This window comes from Salvelinus sp. IW2-2015, linkage group LG8 (genome assembly GCF_002910315.2).
Source record: "Salvelinus sp. IW2-2015 linkage group LG8, ASM291031v2, whole genome shotgun sequence".
Classification (NCBI taxonomy): domain Eukaryota; kingdom Metazoa; phylum Chordata; class Actinopteri; order Salmoniformes; family Salmonidae; genus Salvelinus; species Salvelinus sp. IW2-2015.
Window position 1 is genome coordinate 40733522 of NC_036848.1, and position 22113 is coordinate 40755634.

The following is a 22113-nucleotide window of genomic DNA, read 5'->3' on the forward strand; positions in this document are numbered from 1 at the left end:
AATTGCTTGATGGGCGGGGCATACTGTATATTTTCCATGAAGTGAATCGTACAAATTGTTTGTTGTCGATCAAGATGGAGTTCCTTTTGGGAAATCCATACAGTACTCCGGTGGGACATTGTATTGGTAAGTTGTTTTAATTTTTTTAAACAAACTGTGATTGAAAGGAATCTGTAGATAATCGTGTTTCACATTTTTGAATCGTCATGACATTTGATTCTTACTTAGCTAAGTTCATTGGCTATCGACCCATACGCGAAGCTAACCAGTTGACTAGCATTCATTTTGGTTATTTCCAAGCTGGTTAGCTTGGCAAGAAATATGTTGTTAACTAGTTATATATTCATCAATGTAAGCATAAGCAATAGTTCGTGGTAATCTTGCTAGGTCGTGGTGGGCATATTCCGTTTGTTGCACTTTATTCATTTACACTCGCTACTTAAATTAATCTAGCTAACGTTAACTAGCGTTACTTTTCTGTGTCTGGTCGCGATAACTGTTTGTATGTGGCTGGCTAGCTATTCGAATGAACCATGTGGTATATCATGTATTTGACAGCTGGACCACTGCTAAATTAGCTAGCTAGCTCTCGAGAACCCAAGGCACAGCGGCATAGCAAGCCTACCCAGTACATGACTGGGTAACTAACTTAAGTTAGTTAGCTAGCTAAATTAGTATAGCGTTGCTGTGACTGAGCTAAAAAGTTAGCATGTGTGATCATTGCAATCATGAAAAGGATATTGTTTTCAAATTACAATTTTCTCCTGCTCTGACGAGGGGGAATTTAATGTTCTGTCTTTAGAGAGAGCCACTGATGGCTCCCTTCAGAGTGAGGACTGGGCCCTCAATATGGAAATATGTGACATCATCAATGAAACCGAGGATGGGTGAGTAGAAAAGTGCATTCTAACTAGGCTAATGAATTATGTGCATTAAAAAAACACACTTTAGACCTATTCTGGAGCTTTGTGACATGGACTTGATAATTTGTCCCTAGTGACTTAACTACATGTGAATATGGCCACACTTTCTCTGTGAAGGTCTCGCTCTGCCTTGCCTCTTATCAGAAGCAATAAAGGATTTGATCCAAGTGCTGGCCTACTATCTAGGGCTTGGATAGCTATCTGGTCCATTAAACTTGTTTGTAAAAGTGTTGAAGTCCATTTTCTGTTTGATAGGTGGGTGGTAAATTAGGGAAGGTGGATTTACCCCTACTCCCAGTTTATCTCATAATATGACATCAGTTTGTTAAAGCCCTCTGTATCAGGAATTCAAGGGAAGGCCACACCTACCATTGTTAATGATGTCTGCATTATAGTGTAGCCTAGGCCATTTTTAGTAAAGCATTGCCTCTTACATAAATCCTTTAAAGTATTAATAACATTTCAGTCAAAATGGGTAAATGATGCTTGGTGGTGCAGTTACTACGCTGTAGTAGATGGTATGTTGTAGTTATCATGTGTGTCTGTCTTCTCCCAATCTCACCCTGTTCTCTGCTCTTTGCTGTGTGTTGATGCTGCAGGCCCAAGGATGCCATCAGGGCAATGAAGAAGAGGCTGAACGGGAACAAGAACTACAGGGAGGTGATGCTGGCACTCACCGTCCTGGAGACATGTGTGAAGAATTGCGGGCATCGTTTTCATGCTCTCGTCACCAGCAGAGACTTCATAGATGGCGTGCTTGTAAAAATCATCTCCCCCAAAAACAACCCTCCCACTATCGTACAAGACAAAGTGCTTGCCTTGATCCAGGTAAGGGATCACACACTTATGGGTGAGAGTTTATGCATGACATGTTTTTATTTATTTGTGACAACTTTGGTGATAAAGCTAATGGAAGAAGCGTTTATTGATAAACCACTTTTTTTTTTTTTTTTTTAAGTATTCTGACAGAGTTGTGTTAGGAGATGATGATAGTTTGTCCCTGAGCAAATAGATGGAAGTGCTTTCAGAGTATATTGTACTGCTCTGTATGAGCTAGTTGAGGAAAGGTGTTGGTTGCCTGTGGCTGCAGCCCTGGGGGATCCAGTGTTCTTCAGGCAGGGCCTCAGGTGTTGTGCTACCTGCAGCCAGGTGTTACCATGGGGATCTTAGGTAACCCTGGCCGATTGCCTCCGGTGACCTCTAGTTTCCCACTAAGATGGCGGCTGTTGATGGAACTTTAATGGTTTTCACCAGACCACATGCAAGTGTTATTACAAACGCGGCACTGTTTTCTCACAAGGATGAATGTGTAATGATACACCCAAGATGCTCACATGCTTCCTTGCTCAGCCAACAAGAGCTTTTGTGGTAGTGTAAATGTCATTTGTGACACCCTTGACCTAAATACTTTGACCAGTTAATTCTCTCCACATGTATGAAGAGGTCTAAATGGAAATGTTTCTTCTAGAAAAATGAAAAGCATATGCATAATCATGGTATCAATTGAAAAGTAATAGTTAGGAGATTCTGGAAAAATGATTAGACCAAGGGTGAGGACAACAGTTCACCTGACACAAGACTGAATCCAAACTGTCGATTTTTATTTAGCATTTTACATTACTGTACTTTTCGCATCATTTGTTGACATCGAAATCTGAAAATACTCTGGATACATTCAGTAACATAAGAATATTCCAGGAAAATTATGTAAAGGTGCAACATAAGACAACTAAATGACAAGGGTCTGAGCGAGCAGACTAACTGGTGTCTCCAATTGGTCACACCTCACCTCAAGTGTGCACAGTTCCTAAGTAATTTAAATGCACTTATGACTCAAAAAAAGTCTTCAACTATAAGGTGCCCCCCCCCCGCCCCCAAGCTGTGCACTTGAGGCAATAGAGCAAGCGCACTTGTAGTTTTGTTTGGAACACAACTCTGCATCCCCGCCATCACACAATTGTTGTTTATGCAATCCAAAAAACGGTCCATTGTAAAGCTGGGTCAGGTGGGCAGCATTTGAAAGCTTGTTCTATTGCTAACATGACTAGCTAAGTTATACAATATTACGGTGTTAGGCTTTCACAATGCAATTCAGGAAACAGATCATTATTTTACTGCGCATTGAAATGAGTCATGAGTGCATTGAGGTGCGTGTACCGTGGCAAATTTTCTTCACAATAGACAAGACTAATTCTGTTGAACAACCCAGGGTGACGCCATATCTTGTAACTACATCAAACATAGTGATCATAAATGTTGACACTATTTGACATGAGTTTTATAATATGGAAATGTGGAGTGCACATTTGGACTCATGGGTGTTTTGCTTGCTTTTATGACATCAAAGCAGTATTTAGTATAATCCTCAGTGTCTCTTTCAAAATACATAGTCTTCTTTAATTTACAGCCTTTCCCTGTGAAGTGCAGAGCCAGAGCTCTGACATCATGTATAGCATTTTACTGTGCAGCCACTGTTCCAATGAAGGAGTTTATCGGTGTCCAAATCTGCCATTTTCAACCTGTATATGGGTACGGGTGTAAAGGGCTACCTGAATAAAGCACTGACAGACATGACAAGGTTAAGATAACGTTTGTCTTTCTCATTCAACCCGTCTCCCAGGCGTGGGCCGACGCGTTCAGGAGTAGTCCAGACCTGACGGGTGTGGTCCATATCTATGAGGAGCTGAAGAGGAAAGGCATTGAGTTCCCTATGTCTGACCTGGAGACCCTGTCTCCAATCCACACTCCTCAACGAGTAGGACTGTCACATCCATTTGCATGCATTTCCTTACTCTACATTGAGTATGAGAATCCAGCTGCTATTTTGTTGAAATGTTAATTTTTTTCCCTCATTTAAAGCTGTCGACTGGCTCTGAGGTGAACCAAGCCACACTGAAGGCCACCGCTCCTCCCCCAGCCCAGCCTATTCCCCACCAGCAGCCTCCTCCCCCTGCTGTCTCCGCCTCACCCTTTGCAGCATCTGTCCCTCCCACCTATTCCGCCCCTCAGGTCCCCAGCCTCGGCACCTCTGGGTCTATCAACCCCTCACCTGACCAGGTACTGAGTCAGTGAATAGCCATTACAGTTGCAAAATCTGTTCCCTAACCAGATTTGGGAAAAGGTGTTTAAAATCTTCTGGATAGCTTGCATTCTAAGGTTCAAGGAGATGGATCTGAGAGGAGTTGGCATTTTATTCCCTCTGCTGTCCAGATCTGCCGGCTGCGCAGTGAGCTGGACATCGTGCGTGGCAACACCAAGGTGATGTCAGAGATGCTGACAGAGATGGTTCCTGGACAGGAGGACCCCTCAGACCACGAGCTCCTGCAGGTTAGATGCCAGCCCCCTTTCTCTGACTGTATGACGTCAGCTTCGACTGGTATTGTTTGTTTATTTATAGGGTCTGGTTTCTTGACAAACAGGAAAGATGATTGACAGAAAAGGGTATTCCCACAGACCACTAGAGAGAGCGCTTTCAATGTTTGTACAGGTAGTTTCCTTTTTCTGCAGTTGGTACACCATGAAAGCACTAATGCCATCAGATCCTTTCAGATCTCTGACAACCCCGGGTCTAGCCCTTTATACAGTTAATGTCAGACTGGGTAACGCTGCTGTGTGGAAACCTGTGCGTGATGTTTGTAGGAGCTGAACCGGACATGCCGGGCCATGCAGCAGAGGATAGTGGAGCTCATCTCCTGTGTGTCTAACGAGGAGGTCACAGAGGAGCTACTGCATGTCAACGACGACCTCAACAACATCTTCCTACGCTACGACAGGTAGGCTAGCTCACACACACACTAACATCACTGAGCGATGGCTAACATTTGTCTCAAATAACACCTTTCTCCTATGAGCGGCATGGATGACTTCATGTAACAGTTATGTTATGAACAAGCGTGGACCAGTTATTTTGATATGTTAATTTTATTTCTCTCAGGTACGAGAGGTTCCGGTCAGGCAGAGCATCTCAGGGTATCAACAATGGGGTGAGTTAGCAGTGACGGCCATAGGCAGTAACCCCCCCCCCACACACACACACACACACATCACTTCCTTATTTGTACATGGTTGACGCATGCAAATGCATAATGTTATTCCTATTTGATACTTTGCATCATATTATTCCTATCTCTGCTTGATACTTTGTCTTCCATAGCGTGCCTGTTTCTTACACATGTTTTGTCATTCTATAATGTCGTTGAGTCTGACTAAAAGACCGACTGTTCTGTCTAGAGATGTAGGCTAAGGCATGTTACATGTTAGATCATCTGTCGCTGTCCGTACCGTTAATATCATGCCCACGCTGACCGTGGCGTGTTGCCCAGGCATGTTAATGGTATTTTTTTCCTATGGCTAGCTAAGACAGGCAAGTATGAAAGTCACCCCAATAATTAGTATGTCACATGTATTTGGACACCAAGTGACACTGTTAAAACATCAATGAATGACATTGACCCTGTATATCCCATCTGCTCCAAATGGCATGTTTTAACTGCACAGCCCTCTCAGTAACTGACCCAGAGACGGTCTAAAGCTAGGAGTATGATGAAGTTGTCGCTAGACATTGATCTAAGATCAGTTTTGATTTTTCCTCCCTGTATGGTTAAAGTTGGGATTCAGGGAGGTTAAGCTGATCGTAGATCTGTGCCTAAGATGCCCCCTACCCCACAACCATCCATCTTTCTCAAGGTTCTGTTACACAGCCAAAAGAAAAAAACAACACCCAGTGCAAAGTTCATTGCTGTGGTAACTAGGCGCTGCGCACGAATTAATGACAAATCATAAAAGCACACAACAGCTCATTTTTCACCACAATCAAATCTTATTGCATTTCTCTTACTAACTGTTTCTGGCTGAGTACCTACCCCCTTAACCAAAACTCCCACAAACTACAACTGTTCCTCATTCATGGGCATATTCATGCTTTTCTCCAGCTAACCTAGGATTTTCCCTGACCTCTCACATTTGTATGTGCTTTATTTGCCTGAGACTTTCTGTTCTAGCGAAACATTTTGTTGTTGGTCAAATTGATGAACAAAACTAATGCCAGGTGTCGGGCCCTTTTTGTGTAATCCCCCTCCCCTTCGCGACTAGTTCGTTGCAGTGACTATAATGAGAAATGTAATTGGCAGTCGGTTTGGAGTGGGCTCCTAAAAGTGGTCTTTCATACTCTTCAACGTGTCCAAGCACACTAAGACAGTCATGAAGAGGGCACGACAAAACCTATTCCCCCTCGAGACTGAAAAGATTTGTCATGGGTCCTCAGATCCTCAAAAGGTTCTACAGCGGCACCATCGAGAGCATCCTGACTGGTTGCATCACTGCCTGGTATGGCAACTGCTCGGCCCCCAACCACAAGGCACTACAGAGGGTAGTGTGAACGGACCAGTACATCACTGGGGTCAAGCTTCCTGCCATCCAGGACCTCTATACCAGGCGGTGTCAGAGGAAGGCCCTAAAAATTGTCAGACTCCAGCCACCCTAGTCAGACTGTTTTCTCTGCTACCGCACGGAGCGCCAAGTCTAGGTCCAAGAGGCTTCTAAACATATTCTACCCCCAAGCCGTAAGACTCCTGAACATCTAGTCAAATGGCTACGCAGACTATTTGCAGTGCCCCCCCCTCTTTACACCACCGCTACTCTGTTGTCATCTATGCATAGTCACTTTAATATCTCTACCTACATGTACATACTACCTCAAATAACCGGTGCCTCCTTACATTGAATCTGTATCAGTACCCCCCTGTATATAGCCTCGCTATTGTTATTTTACCTCTTATTCTTATCTGTATTTTTTTGAAACTGCATTGTTGGTTAGGGGCTCGTAAGTAAGCATTTCACTAAGGTCTACCTACACCTGTTGTATTTGGCACATGTGACTAATAAAATTTGATTATGATTTGACTCCCTCACGTGCGCTCGCACTCATTCTCATATCCCTGGTTTGCAGGTCCTCAGTGAGGCTACAGAGGACAACCTGATAGATCTGGGCCCTGGCTCTCCTGCAGTCGTCAGCAATATGATCACCACCACTCCCCCGTCCAGCCTGCCCCCTTTCTACACCACCCCCGCTGCACGGCCTTCCTCACCTGCCTCCCTGGCCTCTCGGCTAGCCGGCCTTGGTATGTTCCCTGGACTCTGTTAATGTACATCCGCCCTATCCAAGTCTATTTAGTAAAAGACAAATCCACTGTAAGAGTGCTGATTTAATTTGTTCTCTTTGAACTGTTTACCAGGTCCTTCAGCAATATAACATGTTCTTAACACATGCAATTCACATTTGATTATGTCTGAACAATATAACTGATATCCTTTTGTTGTGCCTCAGATGTGGGTGACAGTGTGAGCAGCACTCTGAGCTCTCTGCCCAGCTGTAAGCCTCAGGACGACTTTGACATGTTCGCCCAGACCAGGACCGGAGCTCTGCCTCTGACCACCGAGACACTCGTGACGTAAGAACGCATCACACTTGGTATCCCGTTCAGAGATTAGCCCTTACCTCCTAGGCTTGTAATGGACAGAGCATACACAATTCTACATGGCTGATATGTTCTACACAATACATTTCTATCTGAATGTTGTGTTCGTCTGGTCATTAAACACTAACTCTCTCCTGGCAGAGCTCCTCTAGAGGACCGTAATGCTGTATGTGGGATTGGGCTGCCTCTTCTGGAAGTCAGGCGGCAGCCTGCAGGAGGGGTGAGTACTCTGGCTGGCCAACCTTTTAGAAGTGCACTACTTTAAAAAATAAATAAATAATAATATTTAGCTAGGCAAGTCAGTTAAGAACAAATTCTTATTTACAATGACGGCCTAGGAACAGTGAGCTTAACTGCCTTGTTCAGGAGCTGAATGACAGATTTTGACCTTGTCAGCTCGGGGGTTCGATGTAGCAACCTTTCGGTTACTGGCCCAACGCTCTAATCACTAGGCTACCTGCCGCCCCTAACATCACTAAGGATGACGTTTAACTTTTACATTCAATGTGCTGTTACACTGTCAAAGGCTCTCCCCGACGTAAAAAAAGAATATAAATAATCTTAGTCAGCCGACCAATCGATTGGTGGAACTATTTAAACGTGCATTTTTTCCATACATAGACACACCCTATGTGTTTTAAGAAAACGAACTATATGCACTGAGCTTCTCTGATGCTTTAAGCGCACTGTTGAAATAATTAAGACACAAGAGGGAGCCAGAGATCAAGAACCTGTTCCTGACCCAATTCAACGGCGCACTGAAGATTATCTTTCAGAACCGTGGAGAGCAACCGCTAGCCAATGCTGGAGAGAAAGCTCACTGAAGATTCAGTTCAGCACCTTGGAGGGCCACACACCTGTGGCAGAGGAGTGGGGTACTGTGTGCTACACAGACATTTTTGCCATGTCGGGAAAAGGCTGCCGGACGAGAGTACCATTTGATGTTGATTATTGTTCCATTCCCCTTTCCTTAGAACTTTAGAAGGGGACATGCCCCCCTAATGTTAGAAGCAAGTCAATTATTTAATAACTCAGTTGGGGGCTCAACTTACTTTTGAGAGTTGGAGTAGTAGAATACACAAAGTGCAATTTTGAAATGTGGTTGTGCATCAGTAGTTTTTCCTCTGTCAGTCACTCAATTAGCCCATGTGAGCTACATTTATAATATTTTTTTTTATAGGTAAAATTGTCTAGCCAGCTACCTAAACTTACTACTAATCATGGTTGAATTACCAAGGTGGCTAGGGCCCCCAGAAGGCTAGGGCCGGCTCTGACTCCAGGTGTGTGTATGGATGTCTACACAAACCAGAGCTACTTCAGCCTCTCATGATGAGTTCAGATTTTTGTGAAATTGTTACTTTTATCTCTTATTGTTATCTGTATTTTTTGAAACTGCATTGTTGGTTAGGGGCTCGTAAGATTTTCACTGTAAGGTCTACCTACACCCCATGTTACCCATCCATGGTCTAGAGGGTGTACTTCATGTGTTCATATCATGCAGGAGAGAGGCAGCCATATATTCTGTTATAATTTTGTAGAGTGAAGCTTGATGAACTTTTGTTTGACCTTTCATGCATATATGTAAATCAGTTTAACTGTGCACTTTGCTGGTTACTAAGTTGGAAATATTATGTTTTAGTTTCAAACCATACAGTATGTAGAGCCGCAGTGGTAACAACCTGACATGGGAAGTGAGAAATACTAGGAAATTACTCATACAGTAGCAGAGGAGTACAAAATGGTTGTTTATATATTCAATTAATGTGTGTATATTATGTCACACTGATGTACAGTATGAATGGCCCTGAAACGGATTGGACTGTACCATACATAGTAGATGCAAGGCCCCTCTAAAGCCGTGTAAATTTGACAATTAAGTTAATATTTGCCCATTTCTCAAGTCACTAGAAATTAGCATTTCATTTGTCGTCTGCCTGGACCTCTGATTATACACCACAGGGGCCTTGTTGTTTTTACCACAAGCAGGTAACAACTTTCTAATGGTACTTAACAATCTGAATTATACCTACAGTGGCCTAGCTTAAAAAAAAGCTAAGCTTATCACTGACTGTCTCTCAAACATGATATTGCAAAATGGAGATATCCAATTAAGAACATAACAAATTGAATAATTTTAAATTGTGCTTAATTAAAATGAAAAGCAGCAGTTACAGCCAGTAGGCCTAGTATTCAATCAACAGAGTTGAACATTAAACAGTAAATGTTTAATTATGAATAAAATGCACGAATAACAAAATATAGAGCAAGTTGTAGCCCCAAATGGTATCAACATCAGCTTAAACTAATGCTGAACATATAAACATATAAAATGGCTTGTATAGGCCTAGGCTACAAAAATAAGCATAGGCTATTCCAAACATTTAGCATAATAGCTTCATCTTCTCCATCTGTCAACTGTATCGGACTAGCCTACTTACTCACATAGACCTGGGCTGCCGCTTAGCCTACTTCCCCAATCTTTTCAAGTTATGCGACAGGAACACCAGCTTGTCAACATTTTCGGGCAGAAGGCAGCTCCTCGTTTTATTGAATATAAACCCTGCCTTGGAAAATATCCGCTCTGATGGAGTGGAGGTCGCCGGAATCGAGAGGAGGTATTTCGCTGCTCTGGCCAGCTTCGGATACCTGTCCTCATTTCTCCCCCACCAAGCTAGTGGTCCAGCGTCGACTTTTGTTCTATCTTGGAGATAATACTTAACTTCTTTTTTGCTATCCCCCTGACACTCTTTCTCTCCCTCATCTCCACACATTAGCATATCAATCTCCCGCTCCTTGTCCGTTTTTTTTCTTTTTGGTGCGGGTACCTCTTCATCTGTGGGTGTAGAGCTGTCTCTGTCTCCCTCAGCGCTCAACCGGTCGGCCAGTTGGGACACGTTGATGTAGGCTACGTCCCGTTTTGCATCGTCAAGGAATGAAAGCAGCTTGAAGCGGGGGTCTACGACTGCTGCTTGGACGTATATACTACTCTCAAATAGTCGTTCTTTGAGCTGCCATCTTTTGTCAGATTCCTCCACCAGCCTTGTTTTAAGACTCTTAGTGGTGGGGCTGTCGTCCTCCACTGGTGCCAAGTGGCGGCGTTTGAGGTTGGCTAGCATGGGTATGGTTGCAGATAAGGATGCATTTTCCTCCTCGGACTGCAGCTCAGTCAGGGTGACAATGGGCTTCAGCACATTTGAAATGTCCTCTGCCATGTTCCATTGCGCTGGGGTGAGATCAAGGTTGCGTTCATTTTTCCCAGTGTAGTTGGGGTCGGAGAGCACTGCTGTTACAGGCCATCTCTGTTCTATCAGACGCGCTAACATGGTCTGAGAAGAATTCCACCGCATGGAAACGTCTTGGATCAGGACATGTTCAACCACCTTTTGTTCTTTTTGTTTCTCCTTTAGTCCCTTTCTGGCTTTTGTTCGCTTCTTAAAATGAGCCACAAGGTGTCTGGCTGCAACCACAGTGCGACAGATGGGGTCTTGATTGAGAGTGGCGTTGATGCACCGCTGTAAGGTGTGTCCAGCACATCTGATTCCTTTAACGCCTGCCCATTTCTCCTCCCGCCCCAGTATATCTGCACACAAAACCATATTTGCGGCGTTGTCGTGTACCACAGCGACCCTTTTACATCCTGGGATTTCGTATTTGTCGGCCACTTCTCCAAGTCTCTGCGCAATGGTGGCGGCGGTGTGATTCTCCTCCATTTGCTTTGTCTCCAGCACAAGACACTGCAGTCCCCAGGCCTCCGTAATGAAATGGGCAGTTACGGTCATGTAAGACTCCATTCTCAGTGAGGTCCACATGTCGGTTGTAAAACTTACTGCCTGGCTGTTTTTGATAGACTCCAAAACCTTCTCTTTTGTGTTCTCATATTTCGCTGTCAGAGCATGCATAACAGTCTCTCTCTTGGGAACAGTGTAACCAGGTTCCAATATTTTCATCATATCCTTAAATCCCACGCCCTCTATCAGGTTAACAGGCCTCATGTCCAAGGCAATGAAGTCCACGATACCATCGGTTATCTCGCTCTTTCTTTTTTCTGAGATTGGGGAATTCTGCTCCAAGGTGGTTTGGGTTAAACCTGAGCTAGCAGTGGAGGCGCTCGTGCTGTACTGGGGATGCGCCTATAAATACACGAAGTTTAAAATTTAAGTAGTCCTACATTTGAATGAGTTATGTATACCATTGTTATTACATTATTTGGAGATGTTCACATGCATATAAACCCTGTCACTGTTTTAGCATGCAACTAGAAAAACAAAGTAGGCAAACTTACTGTTTTCAAGTGATATGTCATATTCGTTGTCGAACTATGGTAAGCAAACCGCTGTTTGCAGAGTTTGCATTCCACTTTTTTGGCGTCATCCATTACAACAATGAAATGCTGCCATACTGCAGACCTTTTCGACATGTCTTATTTGACCCAATAAGATTATGAAGTAGCTACGGTATTAACTGGTAGGGTTTACACCGCTTCCGAATTCGCCAGACGAAGTTCCGCCCCCATTCATCTTCAACGGGAGCACGCGGAGCGATGCACATGGGATTGTGGGAAGGTGAGGGGCGCAAACCCTGCTAGTGGTGCGATAGAAAGTTCAGCTCTACTTTATGCAAATTGCACGCGGCCACTGCTGCTGTTAACCAATCCGGTGAGGAGCAGATGTTTGCTTCAACATTTTTCCACCTGTCGTTTAGTTCCAGACCAGCACAACCAAAACAGATGGAGGAACGTAAATCATTGCCATGTCGGGTTTTCCAATTCTATATGATTTTGCTTTGCTAGAATAGAGACAAAGTCACAAGGTCAATGGCATGGAGGAGGATTGCAGAGATTGTTGGTGCTGTTAATGGTGGGTGAAGAGAGATTTGCACATCAATGTTTGCTTGTGCTGCTAGCTAGCTATGAAAATCAAGCAACCTAGACATCAAAACTGTGATCAAAGCCACCAATTGTGAAATGTGTCCACCAAAGAATAGAAATCACCAGTAACACAAATTATAACAGTGTATAATTTACAAAGCTTGCATTTCTCATGTAATATGCTACTAATTGGGTTATGGTATCTTAACATTATGATTCTCATTATCTTATGGCTCTTTCATTGTCTAATGACATTGACAATTATAGCTTACTACCTGTAAAATAAATAGGCCTACATTCACATGAATGGGTAATTTGGTTAAAGGAAATTGTAGCTTTGCAAATCTCTTGACCCACCTTGTAAGAAAGCATTTCACTGTAATGTCTACACCTGTTGTATTTGGTGCATGTGACAAATTTAAATTTGATCAACATCTGCAATCCTCCATGCAATTGATATTCTGATTTTTGTCTCTGATTTTAGAACACAATCTCGACAAGTAAACGAGGTAGAATTACAAATCTCCCCACGCAACATTTTTTCTTTTTTGCCATTTTTTAATTAGTCTAAAAATAGCCAGCTTTAAAAAAATATATATGTACTGTACCTAGAATGCAAGGGTTGTAGTTGCACTAAACAATTTTGTCATAAAAATCATCATGTAGGTAATCTTGCTTATGCTTAGCCTCATGCATTATCGGTCTCATCAATATGGAAACTGAGTTTAGCTGTTCTCTGCTTCAGATGTACAATGACAATGGGCACATTGATTGCACATACCCGTTAGGCTAGTTATGTCATCATACTGTAGGCCTATGGCTGCATTGGTGATGCATGCCATTATGATAAGCTGCACAATGGGTTCACATGGCTGATATGGTGACAATCAAATAAAACCGATTTGGAGAGCTCACAGCTGGATACAAAGGTAATGTTAATTTGAGAAAGCAACACAGACAAATTAGAGACAGAATTGTTTTTGCAGAATTGTGATCTGTGATGAATGAAAATTAAACACTAGTTCATCTTGAATAATATTTTAAGTTAACAATTAAAACAAGTTTAAACACATCACTTAAATGAATCAAAATGTACAAGCTAACTTGTTTGTAAATTTTAGACATCTTAGTAAGTAGGCTATTATGAAAGCATAATTACTTGGTGAACAAAAGTCCATATGCGAGGAGGCCAACCTTGCTCCACTCCCTGATCTACTGGGTGAGTAGACTTCTATTCCAGCCCAGCAATAATACACATTATCAACTCCTTAGGTTTGATAAGTTAAATCAGGTGTGTTAGTGCTGGGCTGGAATAGAAGCCTGCATACCTCTAGGAGAAGGATTGGCCTGCTGAAGCTGTAGTATGTTTTGTATTGTTGTATACAACATTTTGCTAACATAAGTACACAATGGCATACAAGGATGTGCAAGCAGTCTCTTGGGACATTCATTGTAGATATGTGATAGAGTAGTGGCCTGAGGGAACACCCCTAATGTGTTGTGTTAAGTAATTTTTTATTGTATACAACTGCCTTAATGTTGCTGGACCCCAGGAAGAGTAGCTGCGACCTTAAATACATCATCTGCAGACAGGTCTTCACAGCTCTCAAAGAAACAGGTTTATTGTATTTTATTACAATTAAGGCCTGGATATTATCTCTGTCTTAGTTTTTCTCTCTAGGGCCTAAAACTGGAGAATATTTTCATAAAGCAGGTTGTGGGAAGACATTATCTAGCTAGTACACCTATTCCCTTTGACAGCTGGAGCAGAAAATAAATTCACCATCTTCAATTGCTGTTGTCTACAAATGCATTTGGAACATGCGTCTAATTTACAATGATAAATAGGCCTACATCTAGATAACAAGCTATACTGAACAAAAATATAAACGCAACATGAAACAATTTAAAAGATTTTACTGAGTTATATGAACCATAAGGAAATCGGTAGTTTTAAATAAGTCATGGATTTCACATGACTGGGAATAGAAAGATGCATCTGTTGGTCACAGATACCTTATAAAAAAGGTGTGGATCAGAAAACCAGTCAGTATCTGGTGTGACCGTTTGCCTCATGCAGTGTGACACGTCTCCTTCGCATAGAGTTGATCAGGCTGTTAATTGTGGCCTGTGGAATGTTATCCCACTCCTCTTCAGTGGCTGTGCAAAGTTTCTGGATATTGGCGGGAACTGGAACACACTGTTGATCCAGAGCATCCCAGACATGTCTGAATATGCAGACCATGGAAGAACTGTGATATTTTCAGCTTCCAGGAATTGTGTACAGATCTTTACGACATTGTGGCGTGCGTTATCATGCTGAAACGTGGTGATGGCAGTGGATGAATGGCACGATAATGGGCCTCAGCATCTCGTCACAGTATCTCAAATGTATTTATAAAGCCCTTCTTACATCAGCTGATGTCACAAAGTGCTGTACAGAAACCCAGCCTAAAACCCCAAACAGGAAGCAATGCAGGTGTAGAAGCACAGTGACTAGGAAAAACTCCCTAGAAAGGCCAGAACCTAGGAAGAAACTTAGAGGAACCAGGCTATGAGGGGTGGCCAGTCCCCTTCTGGCTGCGCCGGGTGGAGATTATAACAGAACGTAGCCAAGATGTTCATAGATGACCAGCATGGTTTCTGACAGTTTGTGCAGAAATCCTTCAGGTTTACAAGCCCACAGTTTCATCATCTGTCTGGGTCACTGGTCTCAGGGTTGCTGGTCTCAGATGATCCCGCAGGTGAAGAAGCCTGATGTGGAGGTCCTGGACTGGCGTGGTTACACATGGTCTGCATTTGTGAGGCCGGTTGGATGCACTGCCAAATTATCTAAAACGACATTGGAGGCGGCTTATGGTAAACATTAAATTCTCTTGCAACAGCTCTGGTGGACATTCCTGCAGTCAGCATGCCGATTGCACGCTCCCTCAACTCAAGCTATATCTGGGCATTGTGTTGTGACAACTACACATTTTAGAGTGGCCTTTTTATTGTCCCCAGCACAAGGTGCACCTGTCTAATGATCATGCTGTATAATCAGCTTCTTGAGCTAATGTGTTTTTATATTTTTGTTCAGTGTAATATGAAGCTAACTAGTTGATGATATTTCACTTAGCTATATTATGGAAAGTTGGTTAGCTAACAAGTAGCTCATTAGCCTTACACATAGTGGCCTGCTGTAGCTAACCAGCTAGCTAATAACACCAGTTTACATTTTTTTTGTACATTTTCAAAATGTGTTTACTTACTTGAATAGGTTCACGCCCACAAAGCAGCCAATCTTTTGGAGCGAAGAGTTGTCAAGCAGAGGCACCGCTTCTGGTCTAAACGAACTGTAGGCTACAATTAGGATCATTTGTGTGTGCCGTCTGCAAAGAAATCAGGAGGATACACAGTTAAATGAAAGGGGATCTATGGCAAATGTTTAGTAATAAACCAAACAATTCAGAAAATACATTTGTTATACAATCTTATTTTTATTAGTGTTGCATCATTTCAGTAGCACATACAGTATGTCTTAGTGATGGATTGTGCCATCACAATGGATTAGTCCACTCACTGAGACGGGCGTGAATCACAGGTTTCTCATGTGCCCTAAAAAAAAAAAATCTATTTGCGACCGATCAACAACAAAATCTCTGTTGGCCAACAAACAGCCTATCGACCAAACAATCGACCAGTCGACTAAATGGGGTCAGCCCTATGGGCAATACATTATTTTCCACAGTGCTTGGCCGTGGTGTGTGTGTGCGCTGTTGGCCTCCTCTATAACCAATCTTCCAAAGCTTACACTAACTCAGACTAGTCTCATCTAGTGCATGTCCATCCCACACCCACAGAGTTTCAAACAGCCTTCAAGATGTTGCCTCTTCATATTCACTGTCACTGCATGGCATTGCAAATCCTTCACATCTCTCTCTCTGTTTCATGTGTGCCATTGGTACTTCTTCATGTCATCGATCAATGGCAGAGGTCTTTGTATCATTTTATCAAATGCAATCGTTTGTTAGCATTTTTATTCGTTGTTTGAGTTTCTAGTATTCCTTTTTGCATTATATTTCAATTATATTTACGTTTTTTTATATTTAAGTTTTTTTTGTGCACTGTTTGTCCATGATGTTGCCCTGTAGATTCCTGTTGGCCAATCCTCTGTCATGGATGACATAGAGGAGTGGCTGTGTACTGACTTGGTGAGACCATCATGATTTTATTCTGCCTTTTCTTTTCTCTTCTCCTTTTTATTCCTGTTGCATCCCTCAATTTTTGGACTGCTTGTTCTTCAGAAATGTAATTGAAACACATTCCACTTTCTTTGTCCTTCAACACATTTCCTTATCCTTGACCAATCACGTGTCTGATCCATTGTAGCTTCCTGTGTAGTCTTCAATACTAACGGTGTGTCTTGGCATGAACAAATGACTTCAGTATTGAAGGGTTTCTGTCCTCTTTGGTGCATAGTTATTTTTTCTTAATTTGATGTAAGAATGTGGTAATACTTTGTATTTATTGAACTTCTCTAACGTAAATGGATTTGTGGTGAGGGTGGTTGTGTAAGTTCGGATTGTCCTTAAAATAGTTTCCATACTTTGGTCAGTGAGGGACAAATGTGTAACTTTGTTTCACTTCCTCAACAGCAAGGAGAGGAGGGAGAAGAGGGGGTGACCAGTGAAGGTAGGAAACATGATTCACCTCTAGCTAGCATGTGTAATATGCTTACATCTTCTCCTCTGATCCCTCTCTTCCTCCACTTCTAGAGTTCGACAAGTTTCTGGAGGAGCGGGCGAAGGCAGCAGAGACGGTGCCCAGCCTCCCCTCGCCCCCTAGTGGTGACCCTGGTGCAACTACAGGCACACTCAAGAAGAAGGCTGAAAGACCAGATGACGCCCTGTTCGCTTAGTACAGTGGTTTTCAAACCTCTCCTCGGGGACTCCCAGACGTTTCACAATTTAGTTGTAGCCCTGAACTAGCTCAGTTGATTCACCTAATCAAGGGCTTGATAGTTAGTTGACAAGTTGAATCAGGTGTGTTAGCTCTTGAGTAGTTCAAATGCATGGAACAACTGTGGGGCCCAGAGGAGAGGTTTGAAAACCCCTCGCTTAGTAGACCTTTTAACCTTCTGACCTGGCTAGCGACCTCAGTCCCCAGACTTTTATCTGTGACAAGCACACACACTTTCTCATCCTCCCCCTCTGGATCTCTCTACCTTCAAAACTAACGCTCTACTACCCATTGGTTTACTACACTACAAAGGGAACCTTCGATTTTGATATCCCCCCTCTTTCAGAAAGAAACCATCTTAATTCGGGAGAAGACAGCCACGTTATTCCATAATCAACATTCCTTATCTAACAGTTGATGGTTTGGAACAGTCTCCAGCCTCTGAAGAACTGTGGAGTATCAACAACGGCCGTCTTTATAAACCAGCAGCTCACTCTGTCCCGGGGCTGGTCTTCTTCTGAAGGGTAATATGAGACATATCTAACCTACAGTACTACCCATATTCTGCTCCGTTATGGCAGCAAGAAACCATCCCTATCCTGTCATCCCCTAATCTACTGCATGCATTATTAGATCCATCCATCCTTCAATTCCTTGAAGGGTCGTCAAAGGGAATTCAATGAAAACTAGGTACAATTATTGTTAACCTTTTTTTTATTGTAGGTCAGATGGGGGCAGGTAGCTGGATCATTGTGTTTTTACTATGCGTTTAATTCCTAGTCGATATTTTCTATTGTCTCGTTTCATCAATTTGACTTCATGGTTTTGAGTGTGGCTTTGTTGTATAACTGTAAAATAATGACATGTAGAATCGCTGTGTGTATATTCAATCAAGCCGAATAAGGGAAAGAAATGGTGGATGACGGGAGATCTGTTATGAGGGCATTGGAGCATGTTACAGTATGTCTACCTGGATATAACATTTCACAGCCTTTACCCAAAAAGGGTATCAACAGGAAAGGGAAGTGGAAAAATGGAAATGTGATTTGTCCACTACAAAATTACACTACAGGGCTTTCAAGGGATGAAGTATTTCTAGGGATTGATGCTCTCATCTTATCTACGCCATTAGAGATTGATTTATTTTACCAGCTTAGAATTCTAGAATGTTATCTGGAATGTTATTTTGGAGAGATATATACAATTTCTGATTTATTTTCAGATGAATTTCCATTTTATGTTTTTTAAAGTGAGACAACTAAATAATTAACATCACTTAAGAAAATGCACTGTTATGTTAAATGAGGTGTTATGGTTATCTTAACAAATATGTAGTACCATTTACCTGACAATGATTTTCTGTTTATCCATATGCTGAAGGACCAGTACAGGTACAGTGCTGCTGGGAAAGCATAGTCTAGATGTAGTAATGTGGCCTAAGCATGATTGCATCACATCCATAGTGAATGAACTACCGTATCATACTGTAAGATTCAGTCAGACTGAGACAGATAACCGTTTCTTGTTAAAGCCCTGTTTTAGTAGTCTTCACTACAAACTGAACAGACTGAACATTGTATGTCTGGTATTGAATAATAACAATTTATGGACCAATGTTTTACAAAGTGGATGTGAAAAAAATGAACCTATAGAAGGGATGGTTCTGAATATCATGAAGGAAATATAGGAAAGGGGATCTGTTTGGTCTCTGCTTGGAGTGTCAAAGGTTGTTCATTTTATTGCTTAATCACCTGCACTCTTATGTACCATGTCCTGTTGTCTCTCGTTGGCTTGCTAGCTGTTCTGGCACATCACTCCGATGCTAGCCAGTTAGCTCAGTGGGCTAATCCGCTGATCAAAACGGTGACAGTGCTGAAAAGAGAGGCTGAGTGAGAGACTCACCATTTTAGAATGACATTCATGACAATTGTTGACATTCATGTTTTCAGAAACGGTAACACTACTTACTAGTATGAGCAAGAACATTGAGTATTGCAAACCGAGATCTTTATTCTCTTTCTTGATGATAATACACGTGCTGTTTCATACAATCACAATGAGTTTAAAACAATGTAACACTTGACAGTCACTCATGACCTTATTCTACCCTTATTTCATTGTTAAAATATCTAGTTGAGCGGGTTGGTATATTTAACATCTGTAATCAATGAAACATTTTGCTAAATATTGACAAGTGTAGGAGTAATTTATTTAGGATCTGTTTTGAAATTGTTTTATTGTACAAAAGCAGAATGACTGACTATGGGAGAGATTGGGGTTTTTCATGTTAATTGTGTGTTAAATGTTTTGTTGCTGTTTTTTGGAGTTTGATAATTTCTTATGCTGATTCAATGTCAAAAATTATGTAAATGTATCCAGATGAATTTCACTCTACAGTAACTTTTAATGTCACTATTTATGACAAGTGTCCACTCTGTGATTGGTTTGTTTGTAACTGTAAGCAAAGAACCCTATTGAGTTAAATTTTTTCCAAGGTTTGATGAACAAGCAGTACATTGATTAACATAGGTGTCAGAAATGACCTTGCTTCTGAAAGACACTTTGATAGAAGTGTTGACATTGCACATTATTAAAAGGTTTTCCCATCTCTCTGAATGGAAATACTTTAAGTGTGTGTGTACAAGGGTTGCCCTACTCTGAGACAGTAGCCCTGTACATTTGTATTGGAGGAGTAAAAATATATTGCTGTTTGTGCAATCCAATATGCGTAATATAAAATGTATAGCTTGATATTGGTCTGGCTTGCTCAGTGGAACTATGGTTCTATACATGATCTTGTATAATTAAGGCAAATCTAAATATTAGCTTGCCAGGTGGTCACCTCAAAGCCTGCTCTTAGAAAGAATATGTGTGTATGGTTAAACATAAAGGGACTTTTATGTTTGTGTGTGCTGGCTGTTTCCTGAGTTTATCTAACTCTATATTGTTTGACTCATGCATGTGTTGAACTCCAATAAAAAAACTATAGTAGTATGTGATATGCTCCAACTTTATTAAAAAAAATAAAAAAAATATTCATACTATAGTTTTATGTTGATTTCAAGTCTGTCACCTCGTCTGATATATTTGTGTGCAGTTTTGGCGGTGCATGATTTAAATCAAAGTACATTACTGTGCAGTTCTGTGGAGCAGAAGGAATCCTTCCCATGGCTTCTGCCTCTGACGACAGTACACTAGTGTAAGTTGGCCTATAGTAACCCCTGACCATTCATCTTGCTGTGGAACCACTGTATCCCCTCTAATCCTCACCCCTTGGCCATTTTCTTTCTCAGCCCCGTTCCTTCCTTGGGGGGGCAGGCCCTAACTGACAGTCGTCTAGGGGCTCTCCCATTGGTCGTTTAGGATCGCCTCATCCTAGAACATGGCTGGCTCTTCACATTCTGCTCCACTCTGCCTGCTGTATTTGCCCGGTCAAAAACAGGGGTGTGCTATATTGTACAACTCATGTTTTACACATGATTGCTGACTTCATGTGTGGACATGTGTCCACAAGTTCTATTCTGTTCCATAACCGTGTGGATTTCACTTTAGAAGGTACATTTTAATATTATTTGCATTGTATGAATCTATAACATGTTGCAATGGATGGATGTTGTTCTTGTGGCAATGTGCATGTCTTTTGCAGAGTGCGTTAATTCAGTGAATAGCCAATCTAATATGAAATATCTCAATCTTGTAAAATAATCCTTATTTTAAGGCTATGCTATGCAGTGTAATTTTGGAAAATGTGTATTTGAATGATCCACAAACACTTTCATTATAATTTCTAGAGGAATCAAAACGTTTATGAATTCTTAACCTAAGAACATGTGATAATGCCACAAGAGATTGAGTACTGCATTGAGTACTTAAGTATTGTCCAGTAATGTGATAGTGATAACAGGACATCTGAGAGAGGAGAGCTGCCTCTGTACTCTCACTGATTGAAATAGATACAGAGATTTCTTAATTCAATTATTAAAACCAAGGAGCTCTTGATTAAAGGATGTGTGTAGAGGGAGCAGTCTGAGCAAAGCATAGGCCTACTTACACCAACAACATGAATGAAAAACAAGTGGGCCTACAGTCAGCCAGCCTCTATCAATCTCAATGGTCTCTTACCCATCCCCTTTTCCCTCCCCTTTTCAATGTACTGTTCAAATCAACTTGTATTTGTCACATGCGCCGAATACAAAAAAAGGAATAAATAAAATAAAAATGATGAAAAAACTTAATTGAGGAGGCAACAATAATAAAACAGTAGAGAGGCTATATACAGGGGGTACCGGGACAATGGATCTTTGCAGTAGATAATAGTACCAAAGATACTGATAACCTTTCATCTGTGGTAGAGCCCACTGATAGCGGCAGTGTAAAAAATGAAATAGAATGAATGTCATAAAGTATGCTTCTCTACTCTCTCCCTTCAGTTTCAATGGAAACATGACAACAGTTCCCATTCTAGGTTGTGAGCAGCCTCTGCTGGCCAAACTGGGTTTGAGGCCAATGGCTATGTGCAAGCAGCGCTGGAAAGGACCGGGACTGGGACCAACTACCATCAATCAGCCCATTCACTCATAGCAAAGAAGAAAAAAACTGACGTGTGTGTGTGTTGACCAGGGCTGCGGTGCATTGTAGTTGCATTGCATGTGTGTGTACATGGTGTGCAATGCTCCTTCCATGCAACACAGAGCTGTGTCTGAATTACACAGCGTGTCATGATGTCTTTACAATTGCGAGCAAGAATGAAATAAAGTCCAGGTCTGACTTAATTTTTTTTTTGAATATCATGCTCTCTATCATGTCATGATAGAGACAAGGACATTGTCGGTCTTCTCATCTATCCTTTCATGGTAAATGCATATGAATCCTTTTATTTTCACCCAAAGCACAACTGCTGTGAAGT

At 41.8% G+C, this 22113-nt stretch overlaps 2 protein-coding genes across 4 annotated transcripts; one reads left to right on the plus strand and one right to left on the minus strand.

The window, feature by feature from the left end:
- Positions 1-21: 21 nt before the first annotated feature.
- LOC111967933 (TOM1-like protein 2) lies at positions 22-20206 on the plus strand. Of its 3 annotated transcripts, XM_023993381.1 has the most exons (14): positions 22-126; positions 803-887; positions 1523-1751; positions 3544-3678; positions 3783-3980; positions 4134-4250; positions 4563-4696; positions 4858-4906; positions 6871-7042; positions 7249-7372; positions 7541-7619; positions 16400-16459; positions 16904-16940; positions 17024-20206. In XM_023993381.1, the coding sequence occupies exons 1-14, from the start codon at positions 75-77 to the stop codon at positions 17164-17166; spliced, it is 1614 nt and encodes a 537-aa protein (XP_023849149.1). In that variant the 5' UTR covers positions 22-74; the 3' UTR covers positions 17167-20206. The 3 variants fall into 3 exon arrangements, with proteins under 3 accessions (XP_023849149.1, XP_023849150.1, XP_023849151.1); XM_023993382.1 differs by lacking the exon at positions 16400-16459; XM_023993383.1 differs by lacking the exon at positions 3544-3678.
- LOC111967932 (E3 SUMO-protein ligase ZBED1-like) lies at positions 9530-11964 on the minus strand. Its single transcript, XM_023993380.2, has 2 exons — positions 11682-11964; positions 9530-11529 (listed from the first exon to the last, which is right to left on the minus strand). Exons 1-2 carry the CDS (start codon positions 11814-11816, stop codon positions 9865-9867), a joined length of 1800 nt encoding a protein of 599 aa, XP_023849148.1. The 5' UTR covers positions 11817-11964; the 3' UTR covers positions 9530-9864.
- Positions 20207-22113: the final 1907 nt, after the last annotated feature.